At 34.7% G+C, this 20857-nt stretch overlaps 3 protein-coding genes across 4 annotated transcripts; 2 read left to right on the top strand and 1 right to left on the bottom strand.

The window, feature by feature from the left end:
* The first annotated feature begins 527 nt into the window (after nt 1–527).
* Nucleotides 528–11444, top strand: LOC141711995 (uncharacterized). 2 transcript variants are annotated; one of them, XM_074514742.1, is made up of 8 exons: nt 528–741; nt 955–2143; nt 5289–6645; nt 7575–7854; nt 8786–8893; nt 8990–9268; nt 10079–10222; nt 10848–11444. In XM_074514742.1, the coding sequence occupies exons 2-8, from the start codon at nt 994–996 to the stop codon at nt 11034–11036; spliced, it is 3507 nt and encodes a 1168-aa protein (XP_074370843.1). In that variant the 5' UTR covers nt 528–741; nt 955–993; the 3' UTR covers nt 11037–11444. The 2 variants fall into 2 exon arrangements, with proteins under 2 accessions (XP_074370843.1, XP_074370842.1); XM_074514741.1 differs by having other exon boundaries at nt 528–745.
* Nucleotides 11445–12425: 981 nt separating this feature from the next.
* On the top strand, nt 12426–19053 carry LOC141711993 (golgin candidate 2). The gene is made up of 10 exons (XM_074514739.1): nt 12426–12591; nt 12944–14071; nt 14375–14485; nt 14874–14933; nt 15168–15225; nt 15920–15960; nt 16106–16198; nt 16777–16902; nt 18168–18215; nt 18341–19053. Exons 1-10 carry the CDS (start codon nt 12538–12540, stop codon nt 18713–18715), a joined length of 2094 nt encoding a protein of 697 aa, XP_074370840.1. The 5' UTR covers nt 12426–12537; the 3' UTR covers nt 18716–19053.
* A 368-nt stretch (nt 19054–19421) lies between these two features.
* On the bottom strand, nt 19422–20630 carry LOC141711994 (peptidyl-prolyl cis-trans isomerase FKBP17-2, chloroplastic). Its single transcript, XM_074514740.1, has 3 exons — nt 20187–20630; nt 20055–20099; nt 19422–19843 (listed from the first exon to the last, which is right to left on the bottom strand). Exons 1-3 carry the CDS (start codon nt 20558–20560, stop codon nt 19489–19491), a joined length of 774 nt encoding a protein of 257 aa, XP_074370841.1. The 5' UTR covers nt 20561–20630; the 3' UTR covers nt 19422–19488.
* Nucleotides 20631–20857: the final 227 nt, after the last annotated feature.

Genomic DNA, 20857 nt, shown 5'->3' with positions numbered 1-20857 from the left:
TTTATCATTTAATTACCACGATAAAAACTAAAATGGATTGTATTATAAGTTTTTGTGTTACATATTTGAATATCTTGTTATGATTATTTAATAAATTTTTATTTTATATTAAGGCAAACGAACTAAGTCAAGTTTAATTAGTTCGATTCGAGTTCGAGACAAATATAACTTAAGTTCGGCTCGAGTACGTTTACTTATAAATCACATTTTCATGTTTAAGCTTGTGTGTGTTCAATAACAGAATTGAGCGAAATTGACCTAAAATGAGCCGAACTCGAGTTTAATTCATGAGCGACTCTATTGATTAAAGACCCTAACATCAATACCAAAATGAGCATTGCGAACAATATTTTCGAAACGTATTCGAACAACTGAATATTTTCAATATTATTATTTTTTGGAAAAATCTGCAATTTTGTCATTTTTTTCATTATTTAATCCAGCCTTTTTTTTGTTAATTTAATCCGGCTTTGTTGAGTTCATTACATTGGAAAGGCTAAACTCGAAAATATGTACAAATGAAAGGGTAAACGTGGAAAAACCAGCTGGAAGCATCTACCTTGAGGATTCTCTACGATCTTTAGGGCTCCAAAAGGACTCAAATTCAACAAAAACTTCAAGAAAAAAATACTAATAAATAAACCAAAACACACAATTTCTGGGGTGATACTCTCTATGCAATAGACGGCAACTTCCAATCTTTATACCCCACCAATTCTCGATTCATCTTCACATGGATTTGTAAGTAAGTTTTTCAAATTTTTAACTTTTTTTCTTGTCCTTTTTACTTTTTTCAAAATCCCACAAAATTTATTACTGTTTTACCCATTTTAGTTACATTTCTGCTTGTATTTGATGATTTTTCATGTTCTTAGCATTGATTCTTGGTTGAATTGAATTGGGTTTTTGTTGATTTTGAAATCCCTGATTCTTGAATTTTTTGTTGTTTTTAAGGGTTTTTGGTGGTTTGATTTGTTAAAAGCTGATTTAAGAATGGCTGCGGATGAGCTGATGGGTTCAATTGATATGATCTTGGATTTCTTGAAAATGAATAATTTTTCGAGGGCGGAAGCTGCATTGCGTAGCGAGTTGGGGAATAGGTCTGATTTGAATGGTTTCTTGCAAAATTTAACACTTGATGGAGAAGGATTGGAGAATGAAGAAAAAGGTAAGGACTTGGAGAATGGGGTTAGAAAGATTCCGACTTTACAGGGAAGTGGGGATGTTTCTTCTAGTGAAATTGTTGTTAAAGAAGTCGAGCGTGGTCCGAAAAATGGTGGTTCTAATAATAGTAAATTGAGTCATACAGGAGAACAAGTTGGAAATGTTTCCAGGGTATTACCTGGGGATGTAGTTGAGGATTTCGGGTTTTTAGAAAGTGTTGATGATGCACCTGATTTTTACACTAAATACTCTATAAGTAATGGTAGTATGGCAGCTGATCCTTTTCAGAATGTTGCTGGGGTTAGTGCAAATTCTATAAGAAATGAAATGAAGGGAGAAGGTACTAAGTCATCAGTTGATATGAATGCAAGGGAGGAAAATGGAATACAATTCTCTATTGGTGAGAAGGAAACGGCATGGCTCGGCAGTTCTAGTAATTCCATTCCTGAGCCTAAGGTAAATAAAATTAGTGCTACTCAGTATATTAAAAATGATGGTTTCATTGATAATTTGTGGTCTACCAAAGGTCCCACATCCCAATCAGTGCCAGAAGCTTGGAAAGACTGCTCAGTAAAAACTGTATTTCCATTTCCAGACATGTCGGCCGGTTATGATAACGGGATGGTAGGTATTATTGACAAAAGGGAAGGAAAAAGAATATCTGATGACATAAACGATATTCGAGCTGCAATAAAAGAACAAGTGGATGAGGTCGGAAGAGCTCTTTTTTTTGGAAAATTCCAGGAACACAAAACTTTTAGTAGCATTGGGAGTATGCCACTATTGCCATCAGAAAATCACAAGGAAGAGTTCCCTCGCCTGGCACCTGTCAAACTGAAATCAGAGGATAAGCTATCAAGTATAACTTGGGAGGAAAAGTTTGAGCGTGATGTACCTGGTTCGAAGATTATCAATGCTGATACATACCACATTGGGTCATTTCTAGATGTTCCAATTGGACAAGAGATTAATTCTGCAGGTTCGCTAATGTATATATCATAATTTTTTTCCTGAGAGTGATTTGTGGTTTGAATTTCGAGCTTATACACTTTGTTTGCACATATATTCTTGTTCTTCATTTTAGATGACAACCATAATCTTGGTAGATAGGAGATGGATTGACTTCTAAAGATATAATATAGTAGTTAAAGGATTGTATATTTGTGTTTCTTTGGAGTATGGCTTTCTTTATGTAGTTGGTGGATGCAAATGCTACAAAACAATTATTTTTTTAAGAAATAGTTGGTAAATGCCCCACAACTAGATATCTGTGCGGGGTTATGGAACAATAAATAGTGGACCATTAGCTTATTCACTGAAAGGAGCTTGTGGACTTTAGTGCTTTGATTGTGTCATATCAGTGTTGATGTCAAACAATGTATTAATACATTATAAATTTATAGCTGGTTAAAGAATAGGGACTTGTCTGGAAGTGAAATTCGTACTGCATAGTAATATGGCATCCAATAAATTTTTGGAAGGATGGATACTACCTTTTTTTTGAAGGCAGTGATGAACTTCATGTATTTTGATTATGATATTCTTTAAAATTTCTTTGACTTTTTTCTTGTAATTTAGTGAGCCGCTTTTAGTTTTTAGAGTAGAAACATTAGGATGAAAAAAGAGGTGTTTTGCTTATTTAATTTTTTTGAAGTTCAAATAAAATGACAAGGAAGAAAGCCACTTCACGTCCAGAAACCTTAACATAAAAGAGTTTTGGGAACCATGGATTAAGCAGAAGAAAAGCAAACACCTATATTCTGATTTCAATTGATTTATAATGTCAGTCCAGCTAGTATAATGCACTACCCCCTTCCCCCTAGATTATTCGCACACCCTTCAAAACAAAAAGGACGTGCTCATACATAACAATTCTTTTTTATTTTTAGTTTTTAATTTTTAAATATGTACGGACAGAGTTAGTAAGATTAACAGTATTTGACTGTTATTTTGCAGCAGGATATGCCTTGAACCTTAGTTTGAGCACATTCTCTTTATCATATTCATCAGTCCTTAAGAAGGTCTTGGTTGATTTTACTTTACTGCTTAGTTTATCATTATTTGGTCTATCTAGGTTAGCCTTCCAATCCAGGTCACCAGTTTTGCTGACATATGTTAGACGTATAATGTAAGAGTAAGGATACTTTGGGTAAAACACCCTCAGTCAGTTGAGCAAAGGGGAGTGTAGGTAGCAAATTGGTTAGATGGGGGGGGGGGGTTTATTAAATAGGGAGAAGGGATGAAGGGAGGGCATGTGAAGTGTGCGTTTGTTGTTCTTTTCTGTTTTGGGAGAGGCTAAGCCTCTCGAATGCTTAGAGAGCTGTATTTCAGAATTCCTGTTTAGTTCAATACAAACTACTTGTTTTCCTTTTCATCAAGCTGTTTACTGTCTGTCCACTAATCGTCTGGAAAGGTTTATTTGTTGCACATTCTTGAGACGGCTAAAAGTAATTGGTTCAATAGGATACACTTCTTATCTTTCAAGTTATAACATTTCAAGTATCAAATAGTCTAATTCTATGCAGTTCCCATAAATTCTGTTTTGGCTGTGAATATATATCTAGCAAGGGTTGTTGGAATATCATTTTGTGTCTAGGCAACTTGGCATCATGTTGTGGGTAATGTTTAAAAATGGAAAATGTTTAATGAATTTCTTACTAAAAAGTCAAAGTGAAGGTTTTAGTTGAAAGGAGAAACAAAAATACTAATGCTGTGTTCCAGAATTAATGAAGAAAAGAATGGAAAATGATTTACTTTCTTTTCTCTTTAAATCTTTTCCAAAGTGGGAAGAAGATTTTGGGGACAAAGATACAAGGATTTTCTCTCCAAATCTTTAGAGATCTTTTCCTTTCTTCCCTAAATTTTTTTGGGAATAAGGTAAAGAAATCAAATATTCGCTTTTCTTTTCTTTTCTTTTCTTTCATAAAACAGTTTATGGAACACAGATTAAAAGATAGCATGAAAATGTAATCGTAATATATTTGGGAAATTGGTGAAGTGGGAGTAAAGAACAAAGCTGCTGTGATGTGTAAAACAAGAACATTGTAATAATAATATTGAGATAGAATATGGAGAAGGAAATAATCATTTGTATCTGCACATGCATCATATGAAACAGGACTCAAACTAATTTTTTAGTTATTCTATATTATATTTTTGGAGTGATTGAATAATGATTCTTTATGCTTATATGCCTTGAATATATACAAACTTCTTATTTTCATTTTCATTCTCTTATTTGGTGGTTTAGTTTTGAAATGTATCCTTCGGATATTTAAAATTTGAAGGACAACAATTGGGAATTTCTTTTTTTTTTTTACATCAGCATCTTCACTTCTCTACAGTCTTAGGTTTTTAAGGATTGTAACTTATAATCCAAATTGGAGTTTCTCTACAGGTTTGTGATTTTTATTTTATTAATTTCTGTGTGGATATGTCCACCCCCGAGTTTTATCCAGAAATCTATTTACAAAGTTTTCATAAATTTTCCCAACCCATATGGCAATCTGGAATCAGGATAGGCTTAGGGATAGATGTTTGATTATCTCTTCACTTTCTTGCGAATTAAGTCGAACTGGCATAGGGTGCTCTAATTTAAGCATTAGAGGAGCTCTTTTTGCAATTTTTTCTTCTCCTTCACATGTATTGTGCTATATACATAAAATATTGTACTACATGGCTTTGTGGACATTTTGGCTTATCTAGAATAATCTAGATGAGCATTATAATGAATATCTATATAGCTTGACCCTACTAGTTGTTAATAATTTTAGAAGTTCCCTTGTAATTTTACTTATGTGTTGTGTTCCATGTCATTATCCCTTCTATTGAAAATGTTTTCTCTTTTCTAGAAATAACGATCATCCTACAAGAAATCGTTATAAGCTATTTCTAGCCATGGAATAAGATAGTGGTTAATTAGGTAATTTTATTGTGGTTTATTAGTATACATTCCCTTTGTGCGGATCTGTTCAAGTTCCATGAAAAAGAGTTATATGAAAAATCATATTTTACCTTTTTTTGCAACAAGTTTTGTGGTTTCCTCTTTAGGGTTTGCAATTTTCATGAAGTTATGTTCCTCATTTTGAAATTGAGATGTTTTTATTTTACTTACTATGTTTCAGGCGGAAAAAGACCTGGTGGTCGCGACTGGCTATCTGGTAGTCAGGATATTGCTGAGGACACCTCTGATTTTATTTCCGGTTTTGCTACTATAGGTGATGGATTGAGTGAATCTGTTGATTACCCAAATGAGTACTGGGACTCTGATGAATATGACGATGATGATGATGTTGGGTATATGAGACAACCTATTGAAGATGAAACATGGTTTCTGGCTCATGAAATTGACTATCCAAGTGACAATGAAAAGGGAACAGGACATGGGAGTGTTCCAGACCCACAAGAAACAGGTCCAAACAAAGATGAGGATGATGATCAGTCATTTGCAGAGGAAGATTCCTACTTATCTGGTGAGCATTATATTCAATCGAAAAATATCAATGCAATAATGACTCTTTCAGATGATCCTATCGGGCTATCAGCGACTGAGATGTATGGAAGAAATGATGAAAACAATTTAATAACTCAATATGATGGACATCTGATGGATGAAGAAGAACTGAATCTTATGAGTGCAGAACCAGTCTGGCAGGGCTTTGTCACCCAGAGTAATGATCTTATAATTCTAGGTGAGGGGAAAGTTCCGGAAGAATGTGGACGGCCTAGGATTCATGGCATATATATGGATGACGATAAACACGGTTCAGTTAGATCAATTGGTGTTGGGATCAATAGTGATGCTGCTGATTTTGGTAGTGAGATACGGGAAAGTTTGGTTGGAGGGAGTAGTGAGGGGGACGTAGAGTACCTAAACGATCAAGATGGTGGTGTACATGGATCCAGAATATCGGAACATGATTTGGACAAGACATATCGTGGCAAATCAAAGGACAAGAATAGAGTGACTAAACACGACCTAGATAGGAGTGTCAAAGGAAATAGTAAAGGCGCAGGCTCACAAGAAAAAGATCTTTTAGAAGGAGGTTTTTCATTTCCTTCTACAGATGGCCAGACAGGGCAGGCAGTTTGCGGTAAACCTTTGTGGTCAAACAAAGATGACAATGTTGCAAGGGAAATTGATGATGGTTTAAGTACTTTAACTGGAGACGATAACATACTCGCTTTGTGGAGAAGGAAAAGTAGCGATTCCTTACCAGTCAGGAGCTCAAGGGATGAAGATGATGCCAATGTGGTGGAATCTGTTAATTCATCCCCTTCCTCATTGTCAAATTATGGCTATGCTGATAGAAATCTTATCAAGAAAGCTGAGGACGAAAAACTCGTTGGTGCAATAGAGGATCTGGGGGCGTCACTGGAGGACGAAGAGGCAGCTGCTGTGCAAGAGCAAGTGAAGCAGATAAAAGCTCAAGAGGAGGAATTTGAGACATTCAACCTTAAGATTGTGCATAGGAAAAACAGGCAAGTCTATAAGCGCTGAACGTAATTTACTCTTCAAATATAATATATGGCCACACAAAGTTGTACCCCTGCAGTTATCTCCACTGGTTTGTGGCCTGTCCCTAGTAATTTATAAAATGTGTAATATACATTCAATCTGCAATGTTTTTTGTTAAGTGGAATATTTATAGGATGCATTCACATTACATGTTTATCAAATATTACACCTCACAACGATAAGGATCAAAGTCTTTTACTACATGTATTGGCTAAATTTCTTTAGACGGTTCGATTCTGCTGCACTTCCCGTGGGCCATGGCCATGACCATGTCCTGGCTTAACTTTGCTAGTAATTCTGTGAATAGTAAAGCAGTTACTCTTATCACAATCTAGTTGACCATTCACATTCTATTGGATTATGAAGTTTATACAGCAAACCTAACCGTTTGAGTGTCTGACCAGGTTTTTAAAATGCTTACAAAAGTTTTCGTTATTCCCAGCTATTATATAACTTTTGTTCACATTTTAATATTTCGTTCAATCTCCTTAAACTAGTAGTATATGCTTTGTAGACAAACATCATATTAATGTATCCGATGTGTAATATGGCCACCTAATTTGGTCACTTGCCATGCCAAAGCAGAAAGGGAGGAAGAGCTGGCATAGGATTGTGTGATGTCGTCGCCGGTCATTATTAAAATATAAAGTTATCTCTTTCAATGGACTCGGAGCGCTGATTTTTGATTCGGCTGTTTGAAGAAGCAGTCTTGTTTAAAGTGTCAAGCAATATAGTTAAAAGTTATAATATCAAATACCTCTTGCATATCTACATACTTGTTTGCTCATTATATTATTCAGTTCTTTTTTCCTTTGTTCAAGTATTCCGACTGTGCCATTAACAACTTAAAATATAGTTGCTTACTAGACTCGAACTTCTGTTTGCTTCTCAGAACTGGCTTCGAGGAGGATAAAAATTTCCATGTTGTCCTAAATTCGGTCATAGCTGGACGTTATCACGTAACCGAATATCTTGGATCTGCTGCATTCAGCAAAGCTATACAGGCACATGACCTTCATAGTGGCATTGATGTCTGTGTAAAGATTATAAAGAACAACAAAGATTTTTTTGACCAGAGCCTTGATGAGATAAAGCTTCTGAAGTTTGTGAACAAGCATGATCCTGCCGACAAATATCATATTCTGCGGTTGTATGATTACTTCTACTATCGTGTAAGTTGAGTACAGCTTAAAAATCTTACTTTTGTGTTTGCTTTTCTCCAACCAAAAGATAATATTTTTAATGGACTGCTTAATGATCGTACCTTACACTTCTGAAGCATATTGTCCCTTTTATTAAACAACCAGTAGTGGTCTGAGTTCTTCCCCTCTTGAAATTGTAGCATGAAAACATTCTAAGCTTCATAGAACATTGGACAGACTTCAACTAATCAATATCCCAGGATAGTTGTGCACCATGCTAATTGTAAATAAGCTTAATTTGCCTCTTTGATATCCTATGGAGCTATATAGTACAACTAGATTTCCTTTTCTCGTGATAAAAATACCCATGTGTGCTTATAATAGTTTAGTATAGATTATCACTGTACAAGCTAGAACTTCATTGTTTCATTAGACCAGACAGCAGGTCAATGCATAGCTATACTTGGTGCTTTAGCTAAAATATTGAACTAATTATACAATATGATTAATCCAGTGATGAATCCAGCTATAGTTGAACTAATTCTCTATATATGCGTTAAATTATAGTGAAGTATTGGATTGTCTTTATATAACCTAGTTTTATAGTTTAGCTATAGCGCAAATTAGAGCCATAATTATTCTTGCCACATCATCAATCCAACAAATGATATTGATTTAAAGCTAGCTGGTTCTATTTTACAAATAAGCATCAGAGTGAGTTTTATTTAGCACCAGAAGTCACTTTTCATTGTCAAACTATAGCAATGGCTCTAGCCTTAGAGTTACCACTGGACTTGCTCTCAAATCGCAGAAGTACAGATTGGTGCTGTGCACATTTTCCTCGATGCTTTTTGTGGTGCTTGTATACAGTGCCCTTCTTAAGAGTCTGAAGTTAAGACTATTGCACAATTTATTACTCTTATCACTCCGTAATTATTTCATGTTATCTTTACTTTTCCAGGAACATTTGCTAATAGTGTGTGAACTTCTTAAGGCAAACTTATATGAGTTTCATAAATTTAATCGAGAGTCTGGAGGAGAGGTTTATTTTACGATGCCAAGACTGCAGGTCTGTTGTCTATTTATTATTGAGTTTTTGATCCCTCATGTATTCTCTAATTTTATTAGTATTTACTTGTTCTCGTTTTATCCTTTGTCTTTGTAGTCTATAACCATCCAGTGTTTGGAGGCCCTTCAATACTTACATGGTCTTGGTCTTATTCATTGTGATCTGAAGCCGGAGAACATTTTGGTGAAAAGCTACAGTAGGTGTGAGGTGAAGGTCATTGATCTTGGCAGCAGCTGTTTTGAAACAGATCATCTTTGCTCCTATGTTCAATCCAGATCCTACAGAGCACCTGAGGTTATTTTAGGACTTCCATATGACAAAAAGATTGATATCTGGTCACTCGGTTGCATCTTGGCAGAACTTTGTACTGGCAATGTGAGTTCCCTACTGAATTTAATGTGATTATTTCCTTTTTAAAAACATTCAATAGTCATAATCATATTAGTAATCATTTGCTAATCTTGTGGAGATTCTTACATAATATATATTTATAATTAAAATGCAATTGATTTAACAACTAATTTGGCCCTGGCCATATTTTTATCCTTCATATTAATAACTCCAGTAATACGTACTGTATGGGTGTTTTCACAATGATATCACCCAATAGGATTCAGTCTTATTGGTATTATACCGCGTCATGTGACTGTCAGATCCACTAGTCTGCAGTATTGACGACCAAGTTGCATAAAACAACTTATTTTGAGAAAGTCATTCCAGATTCGTTCCCACTTCCCGCTTAGCTTTAATTTGAAACTTTAGCTGGTGTATCATTCAACCAATAAGGGCCGTTCGGACTTGACAATGGTATCACATCCACTTTCCTCCAGTTTATAATATAAAATATCTGCTAATCGATGTCACATGTTGAGAAACAAATAATTGTTTATGGTCCTAATAACCATGATATTGTTTTATCGACAAATTACTTTGATTAAATAATGATAATGTTAAGTTTGTAGCCATTACAGGAGCCTTATAGTGGGCAATGATATTGAATCCAAACTGTACATGAAACCTTTCAAGAGAATTACTGCTTTAAATTATTTTCTAATTGTCTATTTACATTGGATAAATGTGATGTTTAGGACAGACATGTACAGATATGCTTAGCATTACATTAGAGCGGAAAAATTAAATTATAGTACTTATCTATTCATATTGCTAATTTAAATGGTGTTGCAGGTCCTCTTTCAAAATGATTCCCCTGCTACGTTGCTTGCTCGGGTAATTGGAATTATAGGACCAATTGAGCAAGATATGCTTGCCAAAGGACGAGATACATACAAGTACTTCACCAAGAATCACATGCTATATGAACGGAACCAGGTTAATTTTCATTTCTTGTCCTCCCTTTCTGTCCCCTCTTTAACCCCCAAAAACTGATATTTCTGTGATTGAGTTTGTGTACAGCAAACTTATCACTACTCTAGCTATAATGAGGTTTTCCAATTTATGTAGCTCGTTGTTTAATCTCAATCATATACAAATAGTGTCCATGGCACTACCCATTGAATAGAAATTCTACTGTTATGTACTTCAGTAAATTTTGCGAATCTTGTTAAAAGAGGAATTTTGTTTCGGAAATGCACAATTTATATGTAAGTGATCCTGGTATCAATAACTTCTCTTTCTTCTTCCTGAACTTATAAGTGGAAAATTGTGTCGCGTATTCGTGATGTTAAGCAAGCTCATGGAAGTTTCTTAGAAATGCTTGTTTCTTAAATTAATGACACACTATGGCCCTGATTGTTTCTGCACATAGTGATTATGTGTAATAAAGTAAATCTGTAGGTACTTTTTGAAATATGTATTTAAATGACATGTACAAGTCTACTCCAAACTGGTTCTATTGCATGGTATGGTATACGTTGAACAGACATAATGTTACTAACTACTTTTTTACTAAAGTTTTTTTGCTAATAGAAACAGTGGATCCCTTTCTTTTCTTCAGGACACCAACAGGCTAGAATACCTAATATCCAAAAAGACGTCATTGAGGCATCGGTTACCAATGGGGGACCAAGGTTTCGTTGATTTTGTTAATCATTTACTGGAAGTTAAACCGAAGAAACGGCCTTCAGCATCAGAAGCCTTGAAGCATCCATGGTTGTCATACCCGTATGAACCCATATCTTCTTGAACCTAAGAAAAGGAATTGCATGCGGGTAATGGTGGTGCACGGAAGCCTTGCGATCCAACTAGAATTGGCTGTCAATTGAAAATATTGGTGGGGGATTTTGCCCACATCAGGCCTTCACAATCAATTTACCAGTGCTTGACTATATATTCTTTGTGTACGCGGTTGTATCTTGTTAAGAGTGCTCTAAGAATGTATATTGCACAGGTTGTATTTAGGGGCAATATTTTTTTGCTTTGTCCGAGTGGAAGAGGAATATCTTCAATCTTGTTGTACATGATGTGATATAGTTCATCTAGGGTCATACTTAGTGGTAGTCTCTTGAGCTGGATTTTAATTTTTGTTGCTCATCTGTGTCATTGTAGAACAAGCTAAGCTCATTTCAAAGAAATCTGTGGTGATCTTTGGTTTTGGTGTACTGTTCAATTGTCTGAGTGGGTGTCACCAATTTTGGGGTATGCAATTGACTCCCTCTGTTGGACTTTTTGCACAGACTTTAGAGTGTTTTGACACCCTATTTAAAGTTATTAGTTTTTTTTTTAAAAAAAATTATTGTGAACATAATATATACTGATCCATATGAAAGACCGGTCTAAAACCTTGATAAAAGATCATCAAGGCTGGATCAAACATTTGGATATTTTAAGCAGTGTTAATTTATATACATAATTGTATGATTTGTTTTCTAAAGCTCGCTGACTTTTCTATGCTGCCCACCTGTTTTTAGTAAACCGCAGAATGCAGATAGCCTGTACTGTAAAAAGCCTTCAATGTGGCATGTTTAGTTTCACTTCTTACCCACATATTTTAAGTTTTTTTTTATAATTTTTTATTTCTAAAAAACTTCTATATTAGAAAAATAAAATAAAAATTTAGGAAGCTATATTTTATTGTGTTAATAGATTATTATTATTATATTAAAAAAATTAGAATGATTGATATCAAATAAATTATTGAGGTAACAAAATACAATTAAAAACAATGTACAATATATATTATAAAATGTATCATAAAAAATTACACCCCCATAAATATAATTAAGAAACTTTTACTTAGTACTATCTCCTACAGTCTTTCAGTACTATTTTTTTATTGTTTTTCGAGAAATGTTCAGACACAATATTTTACATAACCCTTTTTTGGTAATTAAATATTGGAAAATACTAGACTTACAAAATGAGTTACTAAAATAGTTACAAATCAGATATGTCACATATTAATTTTTGTTGGTTAAATATAAATGGATCCATGCAGTAACATTAATAGCACCAATTAAATTATTTTATTATGTCACATCACCCATGTCATGTCATTTTGTCAATTTTTTGTAACTTTTTTTGTGAATATGGAATTACACTTAAAATTTTACATACCTTAATAAACACATGAAACAGTAATGAAATGTAAGAACCAAGGAAAAGGGAAAACACAATCTATGCAAACAGATACATCATATGTTGTTGAAATCTGGCACTGATCTCGAACACCCAATTGAAACTAAACTATGTCTGGTTGGATCTCCTCTAAACTCAAAGTCGCCGAGTCTCTTCTTCAACAGGTATTATACATATATATATGTATCTAATATGTATGTATTATTTTTATATAATTTTCACTCTATAGATTAGTTTGTTCTTTTTCTATTAACCCCAATTTATAATTTGTAATCAAATATGAAAAATCATAATACAATCAGTTTGAAGCATACCCGAATGACTAATTTAATAAAGCATTAGTTTTTATGAGCTGAATTGTAGTTTTAATGAAAAAGATTGCATCTTTTAGAAAATTTAAAGATTGGTTGAATTGTAATTTTGGGGTCTTTATGTTTTTGTTTGCTTGATTTTTCGTTGATTGCGAGAAAATGGAATGATGGGTTTTTAAATGTTTGATTTGTTGGGTTGGTTTAGATTGATCAGCAAGCAGCTGAGTCATTAGGGAAGAATGAGAAGCTGCAATCGGATGACTTGAATTATGAAATTCGGAGTAAAAGTAATGAGAGTGTGCCGTTAAAGGACCAGCTTAAGAAGAAGAAACCGGAAGTTAAAAGTTCGGTAGGGAAGTTGCGTAGTGATCGCCCATTAAGTGTAGCGCATAATAAGAGTCTGAGTGGAGATGGAACGATTGATAGAAAGGGGAAGGAATCCGTGTTTCCGTTGGTAAAAGCTAAGTCTACGTTAACTGATAGTGATTGGACTGAGTTGTTGAGTACACCAAATAAAAGTGCAAGTGGCAATAATGGAGTGTCTGGTGCAAGAGGCGTTCGGAATGATGCTCGGAAGCAGAGTAGTTCTGGTACTAATCTTGCAAGTTTGGTGGCCCGCAGAGGGCAGAATGCCCAAAGTAAAGTAATTGTGAATGGTCCGAAAAAGGGAGACATTGGTTCGGATGGTAAAGCTAATGGGGTTGGTACCTCAGACGGGAAGCTGAGTGGTGAAGATTCGCGGATATCGGATTTATCGCTGTCAGTTTCAACAGTTGATTCGCATAGTGACAATGAAACAAAGGATAAAAAAGTAGTTGTCACTGATGCAAGTGGAAGCTCTTTAGCAGGACATACAAGGGAGGTAGATGGAAAAAATTTGGAGAAGTCAGATTCTACTTATACAACAATGGATGAAAGTTCACACTTGCCATACGAGAGTATTTCTTCAGTGCTAGTGCCGCCTGCAGCTGACGGACCATCTGATTCAAAGATGAGGATAAAAGATGATCACTTTAAGTTAGGGACTACTGTTAGAGCGATTGGCGGAACTAGTGTAGGCTTGAGAAAGTCTGCATATGCAGAGCGAGCTTCTTCTTCTGGAAGTGATGGAGCGTCTGATTCAGACACAGATTCTGTTTCAACCACTGATTCAGAGATTGAACGTGAGAGGGAGGAAAGGAGGAGGAGAAGAGAGCAGATCTTGGCTCAGAAAGCAGCCACTAAAGCTGTGGAGGCAATTAAAGAGTGTGAAAATAAGGTTGCTAGATTAGAGGGGGAGAAACAAAGCTTAGAGAAAATTCTTCAAGACCGAGCTAAACAACAAGCACGAGAGGTAATTCTATAAAATTATAACCCAGGCACATCGGAATATCTGCAATACATTTTTGTTACTCACTGTTATTAAGTTTATTACTGCCAACTTAGTTTCATTGTTGTCATATTTCCTACATAACTTATTGTAGTCTAAAGCATTCTTCGTTTATCTGTGGAAAACTCAAGATGCTATATTTGATATTTCAAAGTTTTGATTTCATCCCAGTGCTTATTCTTCAACTACTATACCATTTCTTGTCACCGTTACAATTTTTCAAACTGAAGGCAATTGAATGAACTTTATTATATGCTTATTGTTTAGGCTTCAGAGCTTCAGACAACAATGATGGAAACTATGGAAGCTGTGGACTCAGAAAAGCAAAAGCACAACAGTACTAGAATGGAAGCTCTTGCAAGAATAGCAAAGCTCGAGGTATTGTGCTCTTTTGCAGGCCCTTTTTGTCTTCATCATTGTGTCAATATTCTCCTTCACTCACCCCATCCCTGAACCAACCAATAGCCTCCATCCCGAACTCTGATTGCTACTCCCTCCGTCCCACTGGATTGTTTACGTTACTTTTCGGCACGCTTTTCAATACTCAATTAAAGTATACTTCCATAATATTTTTTTTAAAAAAAAATTCTGAAAAAAAGTTTCATGTTTAAACTTTTATTCAAAAAAAAAATTGAAGAAAAAACATTATGGAACTATACTTTATTGAAGTCTCGAAATACGTGCAAACAGTGTACGTAAACTATCCAGCGGGACGGAGGGAGTAGTATTTTACGCCGTGTATTTATTAATTTGTATCGCCATGCAGACTGAAAATGCTGATCTTGCAAAATTACTTGCTACATCACAACGGAATCTAGAAGTGGAGGTATGTGTATTGGTATTGTATTTTATTTTGAAAGACATCCTGCATATTTAGCTACCACACATAACAAAAGGCTGATAAGCTCTCAATCTTTTTCATTTTTCATTAGTGATGGATTTCGTAAATGTTTGCTCCAATTATTGCTTAAACATCATAATACTATGTCAGGCATATTGCGGGTGAGGTAGTTATAATAATTGGCTGTTTGTTTATTGTTCTCTGAATTTCACAAAACAGGCTAGTCGCGTTGCAGAAATCCGTCATCAGATTGACATGAAGGAAGGAACTCATGAAGGTATGCATTATTGATTGATAATCTGAGTTTGTGAAATACACTTTGCAGAGTTTAGTATGCATTGTTAAATTCTCTTTTCTGAAAGAGATAAAGGTGCATAATAGAAAATACAGTTACGGTTACTTTAAAAAACAAACATATAAAACCTATAATCTCTTGATAGACATTGTTTCGAAAAAATTTAAAAACATGTTCATGTGTAGATAAGGTGCAAGTGGTGGTTATATCTCACAACAGTACTTTGTTTTTCATTATACAAATTCCAATCAAGGGTAATATGTTATGCTATATCAAACTAAGTTTCACCGGTATATGAATGCTCAGATTTTTTTCTGCTGTCATCTGCTTAAATTTTTTGAACGTTTGGGCGTCATGCTTTATAACCTTTTACGTAGGTTTATTTCAAGCAAAATGTAGCAAAATTAGGCTTACTGCATTCAAATGCTTTGTGGTCTTCGCAAATTTAGTCGCCTAGTTCACAAATTGTGTCAGATTTCAATGGCAGTAGCATAATTAATATGTTTCCGCATGTAAATATATCATTGCCAATAATCGTTCATTGCATTGTTGCATCTATGCACTTCTAGTAGTAAAAAGTGTGTATTATTTTTAATATGTCGTTGACTCTTTGAGATCTAATTATCCTATTGCTAACCTCAAATTCTTTCTCACTATCCTCTGTCTAATACTGTAGAAATTAGAAGGAAGATCTCTAGCTATCAGGATGGCAAGAAGGTGAGTATTACCCGGATTTTCTAATATTAAGTATAAACACCTTTTGTTTACAAGTCACATCCTATCAGTTATAGAGATGTAATTAGCTTGCATATATTACTCCGTTCCAGAAATAACATAAAATTTCTTATTGTGGATATTGTAGTTGGTGACTTCGAAAGGAATCGAATTTGAAAATGAGATTATTGAAGCTGAGTACTCTTTCCTAACAGACAAAGTGGCACGATTACAGGATAAAGTGAGTATTTTTTTATGAATTACAGTGATCTGATATGGTTTTTTAGAGTATCAGAAAACTAACATGGTGTACTATCATTCAAGCTAAACTGCATTTACTAGGATATGACAAAAAAATTATTGCGGCATCTTTCTGGAAAAGAAGATATTTTTCTTTTAAAAAATGATTTATTTCCATTTGGAATCAAGAGTTATTCATGATGAAATCTGGATAGAATAATTTGGAAATAGGTTTTTTAATATATTTTCAAATATTATAGTAAAATTCATGAAATCGACTTATAACAAGTTTGAGGCTGAAAATTGAGATTGCTCTACTAATAAGAGTTTTTAGGAAAATGTTATTGATCCTTTTTTGTCATGACCATACTGCGAAGTGTACAGTGTTATTTTGTGTCGAGGACACATTGCTCCAGATTATTGTAATTCTTATTGTCTTCTATTGTAAAAAGTTCATCTTAAATTGGCAACAAAATAACACATCATGTTGAAAAACAAGCTGATTGAACTGTAGTATATATATACACGTATATATCTCTTATATGCAGCCACTTCAAGTATTTATATTGTTTAATACAGGCAAAAGCACTGGAAACAAATATTGAAATGACCAGAAAGGAGATAGAAGATCCAACTGAAGTTGAGATAGAGCTTAAACGAAGGCTTGGTCAGTTGACTGATCATTTGATCCAAAAACAGGCACAGGTTCGTCTTTAAAAGGCCGAACATTTAAATTTTTGTTGTAGAAGGGAGGAAATATATAATTAGGTTACATCTGAAGTTGAAGGAATCTAGATTTTATGTGTGAATGAATGTAGTGTGGTTTGTGTAATGAATTGCATGTTTCATTAAATTTTATTGTTTACTCTATTCTCTCTGTAACTGGTATAACTTAATGATGAAGTATTAGGATACTAAACTGGGTTAAATAAAAGAAAAATTATAGTCTCGCATAGTATGTCATTAATTTCCAAGACCATTTGTTTTAATAAATCCAGTTCCTTGTGCTTTTCCTGCTACATTAGAGCTTCATTTAACAAAGGAATACTAGGTTATATGCATGTTTTGGATTGAATGTATCTGTAGCGAAGAAAGCTCATCTCCTTAAACCTAGGAGACCAGTGTGAAACTTTATATTAGCAAGTAATTGGTTCGGTAGAATATTTGAAATGGACAAGTAGTATGATTTACTATTTAAAAACAGTGGACAGTTAGGTGGCCCGTGATCTCTTTGCCAAAGGCAAAATCGAGCTGTTAAAATGGTCATTACTCATGATGGCATAACATTAAATATGACTATAACGAGTCTGTTAGATTCCCATCACATTTGCTTTGTTGGTTTCTTTGATGAAAATTCATTTTTTTATTATCACCTATGGACTTGGCAGTCAATCAACTGACAAGTTCAAAGAAGGCTTATATGAATTACCTAAATTACAACCTTGTGTTTGGAGATGATCCATTTTTTCTAGCTTTAGCTCCCTCACCATTTTATGATAGCCACAATGACAAAGATGTGTAGGAAATAACCAGTTAACTGAAAAAATATGAAATCCGTTGATGGAGATGAATTTGAAGTGTTGACGTTTGCAAGTGAAAGTTGGTTTATGCTTCGGAGTGCAAGTTCTCCATCATTTGTTTTGTCAAAAAGATTTGCTAAAAGGATGAACGTCTGGGTGAGAATCCTAGACCAACAGAACCAACAAATGAACTGTATTTCTTTTCTGTTAATAAAAAATCAAAGAACTGTTTTAGAATTTCAACTTGAAAATAGATGGGTATGATAGTGGTACTAATGCTTTAAAATTTTGCAATATACAGTTTCCCTTATTTATATAGTTCACCACCTGAATCTGTAAATAATCCAGTTTGAGGAACTACTGATTCTCTTTTTAAAAAAATCACTCTGAATTCTATGGGTGTGTCGGTTTGTAAAAGTAGACTTATCTAAATTTTGATTGTTTTGTCAGGTTGAGGGGCTTTCTTCGGAGAAGGCTATGCTACAATTCAGAATTGAGGTACATTTTTAATCTAGAAACAGAAATTGAACTTTCGCAGTTTTCTTCAGTTGTTTATAGTAGTTGTGTATGTATGTATATTTTTTTGTTCGCTTTAGTAAGCAGCTTCCAACAAAATATTTTAGGCAGTCTCAAGGATGCTCGAGGACAACAAGTCAATGCTGGATTCAGCTGGCTTACCCAGTACTTCATCGAGGAGTGACTTAGAATCGGGGCCATGGGATCTATCTAAATCAAAACTGAGACCAATGTTTGAAAACAGACTTAGATCTGGGAAAAGACATTTCAGTTCCTTGGTTTATCAATTGGATCATATATTTTCTGCTGGTGCATTTTTTCTGAGGAGGAATTCTGCTGGAAAAGCCTGGGCTATCGCGTACCTTGTATGTCTTCATATATGGGTCTTGTACATTCTGATGTCACATTCTCCAGTATCAGAGGAAGCACGATCTGGTGCAGTCTTTTCTTTAGAGAACATTAACAACACTGGAGGGATATGACCTAATTGTCTTCTCACGAGAGTGCCATTGTTCTTAATGTTTTTTTTGCATTATTACTGTACTGTCCTCGCCTTATTATTTCATCCACTATAGCCTCAGTGCTGTCTGGGCCTATCTTATTCAGCAAAAATGGACAGTATGTATGTATGTATTATTCATGTATGAAATTGAAGCTAAAGCATAAATGGATATCAAAACTGTGCTTCTAAAACCTGTTTACTGTACAAAAAACAGAATTACCTTTGAGACCAATATATTGTAACGTTCATGTGAATATTCTGGTATTGCATGCTATTTGTACGTTATGTTTGATCGATCTATAAAACTAGTTGCGGATATTTGTCTGTGACAACGTTGTCACCTTGGAGACGCGACCTATTTGACACGCTTATGCTATTTGTCTTGCTAATTTCATGAACTGTATGATTTTTTGAAGATTTTTGAGAAGGTTTGAAATTGCTACAAAATAAGTTTAAGAAGTGGGGAATGATAAGATAAAAATCTGAGCAACAGGAAAAGGCTATCCCTTCTTCCCAATTTGCTGTGACACTCAAACTTAATACAAAATTGTTGGAGGGACTCTTTTCAGATCTCATGTTGTCGTAAATTGGTTGCCATGTTCGCTCTCTTTATAAGCGCAAAACTAATCATATAAGTAATGGTTGAAGATGCCAAAGTATCACTAATAAATTGTAAACCCAAAACAAATTTTAATTCTTTCATCATTATAAGCAAAACCTTTTGTGTTCTTCTTACATACTGTCTTGCAGAAGTTATGCAGGTGCAATTGATACTTTGTCAACCTGTACAATATACTCTAGTGTTGCGAATGCAGGAATTTGCACACCCGAGTTCAAATCAGCACCATCTTCTCCGAATCCTAAGCTTGAAGGAATTATGACTCTCCTCTTTCCACCAGATTTCATGCTTCTCAAAACATATTCAATTCCTTCACACATTCCCCTACTATAAGGCCTTGATCCCATGAATATAGCTAGTGGTCTTTTGTCACCATCAAATGTATCCACAAATGCTTTGTCACTGCCTTGGACACTTCCCTTGAGATCAATCACCATCAAATCTCCTGGCCTCGGGGTAGCACCACCACCCACCCTCAACTCATAGTACCTGCATATCGACGTAGATGTGTTTGAAATATCGGATGATCACATACAAAAGTGAGTACTTTTAACTTGATTTGAGAATATGGATCATTTTGAACATCAATACTTGATTATTAGAGTTAGTATCAATAAGCAATTGCCTTAATATGATAAGCATCCACAGTACAAAATGAACTATATAATTATTCAACTATATTCGAAATCAGAGATTGTACCTTATGCCATTAGGTAGCACCACTTCTTCTTCCTTGTCGACATCCCTGCACAAAGCAATAAAATCAACACACGCAAACAGTTTATCGAATTGATAAAGAAATAATAAATGTGGAAACACAAACTTTGATTACTTTGTGTTTGCTTCTTGCTGAATGACTTCAAGGCGAGTTTTGATTTGTTCAGAAAGAACACCAACAGCTAGAAAACCAGCCCATGCAAGGCCAGCACCAAGCCCGAATCGTCTAGTCAACGACGAGGCTATCCAGTCAGTCGAATCAGCTTTTGTGGAAACAGCAGATTTTTGTTTCTTGTCAGGTAAGGTGACAGGTGATATTGGCTCTGAGGATGTTGCACTTAGAGGTTGGGCTGGAGGCGGTGGAACGGGAGATTGAGAAGGCGAATTTGGTGGTTGCTGAGGAGGAGGAGTTTGAGAAGATGATGAAATATGCTGAGCTCTAGTAACTGGATATGAAACAAATGGTGGAGAGCCAAAGAAAGTAGCCATGTTTTAGTCTCTTTTTTTTTTGAATTAGAACTAGTAAAAAGTAATGAACTTGTGAAATGAGAAATATGGGAAATCGCTGGATTTAAATAGGGAATGGTTCATACCTTATCTTCTTTCACATGTGATCGATTTTATAAGGTCAAGATTATTATATAAGCAGGGCGGTTTGTTGGAAATATTGACTATTATAATAAAATAAAAATAATTATATAAGGTATTTAGCAAGACCAAAATAACAAAACATGTAGGTAAATAAGATGCAAATCAGTAATCGAAAGAAGAAAGAAAGAAACGAAA

The sequence above is a fragment of the Apium graveolens genome, chromosome 3, assembly GCF_009905375.1.
Source record: "Apium graveolens cultivar Ventura chromosome 3, ASM990537v1, whole genome shotgun sequence".
NCBI lineage: Eukaryota > Viridiplantae > Streptophyta > Magnoliopsida > Apiales > Apiaceae > Apium > Apium graveolens.
The sequence above is the reverse complement of the archived record's forward strand: the minus strand, read 5'-3'. Positions and strand labels throughout refer to the sequence as shown.

Coding starts and splice junctions, on each gene's coding strand:
- LOC141711995 (XM_074514742.1), top strand. CDS start 994: ATGGCTGCGGATGAGCTGATGGGTTCAATTGATATGATCTTGGATTTC. Junction 2,144..5,288: donor ACAAGAGATTAATTCTGCAG/GTTCGCTAATGT, acceptor ACTATGTTTCAG/GCGGAAAAAGACCTGGTGGT. Junction 9,269..10,078: donor CAGAACTTTGTACTGGCAAT/GTGAGTTCCCTA, acceptor ATGGTGTTGCAG/GTCCTCTTTCAAAATGATTC.
- LOC141711993 (XM_074514739.1), top strand. CDS start 12,538: ATGTCTGGTTGGATCTCCTCTAAACTCAAAGTCGCCGAGTCTCTTCTT. Junction 16,903..18,167: donor TGATCCAAAAACAGGCACAG/GTTCGTCTTTAA, acceptor TTGTTTTGTCAG/GTTGAGGGGCTTTCTTCGGA. Junction 18,216..18,340: donor TGCTACAATTCAGAATTGAG/GTACATTTTTAA, acceptor AAAATATTTTAG/GCAGTCTCAAGGATGCTCGA.
- LOC141711994 (XM_074514740.1), bottom strand. CDS start 20,560: ATGGCTACTTTCTTTGGCTCTCCACCATTTGTTTCATATCCAGTTACT. Junction 20,100..20,186: donor CAGCAAGAAGCAAACACAAA/GTAATCAAAGTT, acceptor TGCTTTGTGCAG/GGATGTCGACAAGGAAGAAG. Junction 19,844..20,054: donor GTGCTACCTAATGGCATAAG/GTACAATCTCTG, acceptor GTCGATATGCAG/GTACTATGAGTTGAGGGTGG.